The 6,935-nt window shown below is 50.7% G+C and overlaps 1 protein-coding gene across 1 annotated transcript; it reads left to right on the forward strand.

The window, feature by feature from the left end:
- The first annotated feature begins 2,876 nt into the window (after positions 1 to 2,876).
- Positions 2,877 to 5,920, forward strand: LOC101526415 (succinate dehydrogenase [ubiquinone] iron-sulfur subunit, mitochondrial-like). Its single transcript, XM_058656266.1, has 2 exons — positions 2,877 to 2,901; positions 5,314 to 5,920. Exons 1-2 carry the CDS (start codon positions 2,877 to 2,879, stop codon positions 5,763 to 5,765), a joined length of 477 nt encoding a protein of 158 aa, XP_058512249.1. The 3' UTR covers positions 5,766 to 5,920.
- The last annotated feature ends 1,015 nt before the right edge of the window (positions 5,921 to 6,935 follow it).

A 6,935-nucleotide genomic window follows, 5' to 3' on the forward strand; every position in this document is an offset into this window, starting at 1 on the left:
TTTTTTTTTTTTTTGCCATCCCACTGACTTGTTCTTTTTTTTTTTTTTTTTTAATTCATTAATTACATTGTATTACATAACACAATTTCATAGGAACTGGGATTCTCCCCCCTTTACCCCAAACCCTTCTGGGCCATTTTTGTCTCCAGCCCCGTGTTTTACGACACCTGATGGGTGTTGGAGCCCAGCCTGATCCTGTCCAGCACATACTCGGCCTTCTTGTAAACCATTGGGAGCTGCAGTCTAGTTGGAGTGACCCACAGAAAGCCCTTCCAGGTTCGCTCCTGCCCTGGTTCCCATGCTTGCCAGTATGTACAGCAGACTGGTTCTGTCTGTCCCACATCCCTTTCAGCTCTCATACATGTTGATGGGCATTGAAGTCCAATTTGTCCCAACCTGACCTAGCCAGTTCCCAGTCCCAACTCTCACTGGTGGGATGCTACAACCTGGCCCTGCTCAGTCTGTTCCCATTCCAGCTCATGTGAACCAGTAGGTGTGATACCCTAGGCCGTCATGACCTGCACTCCAGCCTGGTTTCTGCACTAACCAGTGGGCTAAGATCTGCTTGGCCCTGCCTGGTCCACCCCTTTCCAAAACCAACCCACACACTTGCCAACAGGTGGGGCTACCTTGCCCAACTTGCCTGACCTCTAGGCTCTGGAACACATGCTTGCCAGTTGGAGCCTGGCCCAGTTTTGGGGATTCTCCCAGTTTCCCCACTCAGTTCACTCCCAGGCCCAGATCTCACATGCTCCAGGAGGTGCTAGGCCCTTGCCCGGTATAGCTTGCCCTTCAATTTTGGCCTTTGTATGAGTTGGTGGATGTTGCGGGCCGGCCTGCCCTGCACCCTGTTTTAGGATGCACATGCAGGTGCTGCAGCTTGGACCTGCCCAGCCTATCCTCAGCTCCAGTACCCGTGAGTGTTGGCAGGTTCCATGTTCACTCCTAGTTGAGCCAGTCATCACCCCAACTCCTGAGCTAACCAGTGGGACTTGTATTTCAGTGCGGTTGGGCCCACTTATTCCGCCACCGAATCTACCTCCGGGCCTGGTTCTCTAACGTGCTGGTTAGTGTCATGGCCCTGCCTAATGTGACCTATCCCCTGTTCCCACACTCAATCAGGTACTTGGATCTAGGTCTGCTAGACAAGCCTCCAGCCATAGCTTTTGTGTGGTTTGGTGTGTGGTGGTCAGTAATGCTCTGTGCTAACAAGCCCATCTCAGTGGGCTGATGAATCAGTGTGACCCATACAGATCTTCCAGTCTTTCCCCTCCATACCACCAGGTCTCATTCCCCTCACTTACCAGCCAGTACAGTGGCCCTGTTGTTAGGTGTCCCTCAGGATTCATTCCTCACTTGCATATATGGTGTCCGTATCCATGGATGTCCCTAGGCAATATTTCATCACCCCCAAATCCTCAGAGCTCATTGGCAGGCAGGCAGCAGGCAAAGCCCGGCACCTGATGGGCACACTGGCCTCCTGCAGAATGAAGATGGTGCCAGCTGCTTAAAAGCAGCCAAGGGTGGGATGCTTCCTCCACTCATCAGCCAAGATTGGCTGATGACAGAGTTCTGCTTAGCATGACTGACCCCAAGTGTATCTATGTATTTCATATTTTATGAAACTACTGAAAGTTTTTAAATCCGCAAATTTGTAATAGCTTGTGGCAAGTACATAGAAATTTTAACGTGTTTGGTCTTTTGTAGTGTTATCTTGCCAAACTCACTCATATCACTCTATTTCTAAAGATTTATTTATTTTATTGGAAAGGCAGATTTACAGAGAGACAGGGATACAGAGAAAGGTCTTCCATCTGCTGGTTCACTCCCCAGCTAGCCACCATGGCCAGAGTTGAGCTGATCCTAAACAGGAACCTGGAAGCTCCTTTTGCGTCTCCCACATGGGTGCAGGGACCCAAGGCTTTGGGCCGTCCTCCAGTGCTTTCCCATGCCACAAGCAGGGAGCTGGATGGGAAGTGGAGCAGCTGGCACATGAACCGGCAGCCATATGGGATCCCGGCGCATGCAGGGTGAGGACTTTATCTGCTAGGCTACCGGGCTAGGCCCACTTGTTGGGATTCACCCAGCTCATCACTGGTAATTTTGTTCACTCTTCTCTTGTGCAGTCTTGGTTCTAGATGTGCTTTTCCTTCTAAAGCACGTTTTAAAGTGATTCTCTGACAGAGGACATTAGCAGGACCCTCTTTGTTGGAAAATACTTTTATTTTGCCTTCCTTTTCATGCTTGAGTGGCAGTTTGGCAGGTTACCACAGTTTGAACAGATTTTTCTATTGCTTCCATCATTTTTTTTTTTTACCTACTTTTTTTGTCTTTGATGTTCTGCAATTTGTCATGACGTTTATGCTGTGGATTTGTTCTGATGTGTGCTGCTTGTGTCTGTGCTTGTGCCTGGGAGGATTCCTGTTTCCTCTGTTCTAGAAAACCTCACACCCACGAGCTTTCCTGGTGTTGTTTTGTTTTCCTGTGTTCCCCTCTAGACATGCAGTCAGGCTCATGGTACTGTTCTTTTTCAACTATTTAGTAAAGTTCCCTACACCCATTTCTGATCCCATCCTTGTCAGCCCTGCTCCATCTTCTGTTAAAAACCTACCTTTGTAGGTTTCATGTAGCTTTGTGCGCCCTCCGTCATATAGTTAGCTCTTAGGACAACTATCTTGTTGTATTCTAATCCTGCTTCTCGATCTCTGGAGTGTCTGACTGTTTTGTTTTCAATTCCTTATCCTTCGTCCCGAACATTTCTTTATATCCTTTGTGTTTGGCTATGCGTTAGGCAGGACTTAATGATTAAAAAAAAAAAAATCCAGAAGTTCCTGGTATTTTCTAGAAGGAGAGGTTTTCTGGTTATCAGATCCATGATGGTGAAGAAAGTACAAGTGTCCCGTTAGCATTCTCAAGCCCTTTTTCCCTCCAGGGAAGTTTGACTTTGACCGTGGGGTTCCTTGTGGCTTGGAGTTGCTGTATGGGAAGCTGGATGCCTGGGAATGGAATGCCCTTCCTTCAGATGAGGTCTCCAAGGTCAGGACTGGGACATGCCCTTCCCTAACGCCCTCAGGCATCTCTGCAGGGTGTCTGTCCAGATAATCGTTGCTGGATGCTCAGTGGGCCCATTGCCTTGTTTTGATTTTGTGTTAGAGCCACACTCTGCTAGTGTGAGATGCATGTGTATTTTTTTTTAAGATTTATTGTTTATTTTTATTGGAAAGTCAGATATACAGAGAAGGAGAGACAGAGAGAATGAGCTTCTGTCTGTTGATTCATTTCCCAAGCGGCTGCAACAGCTGGCGCTGCGGTGGTCCAAAGCCAGGAGCCTCTTCCAGGTCTCCCACGTGGGTGCAGGGTCCCAAGGCTTTGGGTTGTTCTCCACTGCTTTCCCAGGCCACAAGCAGGGAGCTGGATGGGAAGCAGGGCCGCCGGGATTAGAATCAGCACCTATATGGGATCCCGATGTGTACAATGCGAGGACTTTAGCCACTAGGCTACCACGCTGGTCCCATATTTTTAAAATACGATTTTATTTATTTGTTTCAAATGCAGAGTGACAAACAGAAAGGGAGAGACACAGAGCTCTCCCATCCACTGGTTGACTCCCCTCAAATGCTGCGAATGAGCAGGGTCATGCCAGGTACCAGAATCTCCATCTGGGTCTCCTGTGGAGTGACAGGGCCCCAAGTTACTGGATCATATTTCACTGCATCCCAGGATGCATTGGCAGAGGAGACTCGGACTTGTGATCCGAAATGAGATGTGCGTAATGCAAGCGGAAGCCTAAGCTGCTGCGTGTGCATTTATGGAGTCGCGGTCACCTGTCTGAGTCTCCCCTAACTGAAGAGTGCACTGAGCTGCACCAACTTGCTCAGCTCCCCCACGGTCTGTGTCTCTCAGAGCTGGTCCACTAGATGGCAGGAGTATAACCTTCAGACGAGGGGAAGGACAAGGTAATGCAGACGCTGGGCAACTGGCACAATGTGCCAAGCACTGCGCCATGCACCTTCCTGCAATCAGGGACTCACACACGGCCCAGGGTCACTCGGGTGTGGACACAACTCCCATGCAAGGCAGAATGGAACGTGACAAGCAGGGACATTTCCAACCCTCAGACCCAGAGGTGTCTTAGCCAAGGGGCGGCTGTGACGTCTGCCCTACCAGCTCAGACTGGGCTGTGTCTAAGAGGTGTATGTCTGGGGCCTGAGTTGCCCACCTCCAGCCTGACCCCGCCTCCTTCTGCAGTCATTTCTCATGTATATATCTTCTTTCTAACTATTGCTAGCCACCAGTAAGTTTAGCTTTGCAGCTGACAAGTTGCGTGTTCCTTATTATCCACTTTCACATCCTTCATCCTCACGTTTAGAGACACTAACGCTGCATCCTTACTGTATCACAGGGTCATGTCAGACTTAACTGAGCCATGCCGCAATGCACTGAAAGTTCGTAAGTGCAATGTATTTATGAGGCATGGAAATAATTTTTGATGTGAGTTTCCCCAAACTCCTGTAGTCTGCAGAAGGTTTGGGGATGCTCTCGAGTATTTATAGACCTGGTTGGAATGTAAGTGGTTGCGCGATAGGTGTCCGTCTGGTTCATACAAACTTTGGGGCAGAGGGGATATCCGTGTCAGTCAAGCTTGGGACTGGCGTGGGCTAGGAGTCGGGCCAGCCTAGCATTAGAAGGGACATCCTGAGGATGGGACCCAGCCCAGCTTGGAGAAGGACTCCTCGTGCCAGACGTTGACAGAGTGGCCCGAGGACAGTCGGGCTGTAGAGACAGAGGTGAGATAGCACTCACACCTGCGATGAAAAGCCACACTGCCGTTTACCAGGACCAATCCGATCAAGGAGCCGAGTGGCCGGTCCCTGATCTGCGAGAAGGGGCCAGACGAGCATGGTCTGGGGTCTCCATGCCTGTCCTCGTGCTGTGTCCTGGGAAGCTCTCTGGGACGCTCTCCGTTCATGGAGATTTACAAATAGTCTTTTTATCAATATGGTCACAACCAGTGTTCAGACAACTTGGATTAAGGTGAGAATGTCATGCAATCATCTAAACTCGGTGTGTGTCAGTGAGTGTGAGTGAGGGATAGTGCGAGTGTGAGTGTGGGGTAGTGTGTGAGTGCGAGTGTGAGTGCGAGGGTGAGGGTGAGTGTGAGTATGAGTGTGAGTGTGAGGGTGAGTGCGTGTGTGAGTGTGAGGTGAGGGTGAGTGCGTGTGAGTGTGAGTGTGAGGGTGAGTGTGAGTGTGAGTGTGAGGTGAGGGTGAGTGCGAGTGTGAGTGTGAGTACGAGTGTGAGTGTTAGGGTGAGTGCGTGTCAGTGTGATAAAGGACCTTGTTCCCGATTTGAGCAACTTCTATGCGCAGTACAAGTCCATCAAGCCCTACCTGAACAAGAAGGATGAGTCCCAGGAGGGGAAGCAGCAATATCTGCAGTCCATAGAGGACCGCGACAAACTGGACGGACTGTACGAGTGCATCCTGTGTGCCTGCTGCAGCACCAGCTGTCCCAGCTACTGGCGGTACGGAGACAAGTACCTGGGGCCTGCCGTGCTCATGCAGGCCTATCGCTGGATGATTGACTCCAGAGACGAGTTCACAGAGGAGCGCCTGGCCAAGCTGCAGGACCCCTTCTCGCTTTACTGCTGCCACACCATCATGAACTGCACACGGACCTGCCCCAAGGGCTTGAATCCAGGGAAGGCCATTGCTGAAATCAAGAAGATGATGGTCACCTACAAGGAGAAGAAAGCTGCCATTTAAAACCATTCCCACGGAAGGCCCAAGGTGCCGGGCGGTCACCTCGCACACAGCATAATTCAGATCTAATTTAACTTTCTTCAGGGCTCTTGATTTTCCTCAAACATGGCATGTGTAATTAAAATGTCGCAAAACAAATAAATCTTCTACTTTACTAACAACAACAAAAAAGTGTGAGTGTGAGTGCGAGTGTGAGGGTGAGTGCGTGTCAGTGTGAGGGTGAGAGTGAGTGTGAGTGTGAGGGTGAGTGCGAGTGTGAGAGTGCGAGTGTGAGTGCGAGTGTATGTCAGTGTGAGTGTGAGTGTGAGTGTGAGGGTGAGTGCGAGTGTGAGTGCGAGTGCGAGTGTGAGGGTGAGTGCGTGTCAGTGTGAGTGTGTGAGTGCGAGTGCGAGTGTGAGGGTGAGTGCGTGTCAGTGTGAGGGTGTGAGTGCGAGTGTGAGTGCGAGTGTGAGTGTGAGGGTGAGGGTCAGTGTGTGAGTGCGAGTGTGAGGTGAGTGCGTGTCAGTGTGAGTGTGAGGGTGAGTGTGAGTGTGAGTGCGAGGGTGAGTGCGAGTGCGAGTGCGTGTCAGTGTGAGTGCGAGTGTGAGTGCGAGTGTGAGTGTGAGTGTGAGGTGAGTGCGAGTGTGTGAGTACGAGTGTGAAGGTGAGTGTGTGTCAGTGTGAGTGCGAGTGTGTGAGTGTGAGGGTGAGTGCGAGTGTGTGAGTACGAGTGTGAGGTGAGGGTGAGTGCGTGTGAGTGTGAGTGCGAGTGAGGGTGAGTGCGAGTGTGCGAGTGTGAGAGTGCGAGTGTGAGTGCGAGTGTGAGTGCGAGTGTGAGTGCGAGTGTGAGTGCAAGTGAGTGTGAGGTGAGGGTGAGTGCGTGTGAGTGTGAGGGTGAGTGCGAGTGTGCGAGTGTGAGAGTGCGAGTGTGAGTGCGAGTGAGTGTGAGTGCGAGTGTGAGTGCAAGTGAGTGTGAGTGTGAGGGTGAGTGTGTGTGAGTGTGAGAGTGTGTGTGTAGGCTGATGGGGTGGGTGCTGGAGGAACGGCTGTTTTATTAGAGCATTTCCTCTCAGCGCGTTGTAACTTGTGCTCCTACTGCTGTTTTGTGTTAGAAATGTGCTTGTTCTGCAAGGAGCAGCGCCGGGCCGTTTGCTAACAGACATTGACAATGGAGATCTCGGACACGGCTTCTGG

The sequence above is a fragment of the Ochotona princeps genome, chromosome 2 (assembly GCF_030435755.1).
Source record: "Ochotona princeps isolate mOchPri1 chromosome 2, mOchPri1.hap1, whole genome shotgun sequence".
Taxonomy (NCBI): domain Eukaryota; kingdom Metazoa; phylum Chordata; class Mammalia; order Lagomorpha; family Ochotonidae; genus Ochotona; species Ochotona princeps.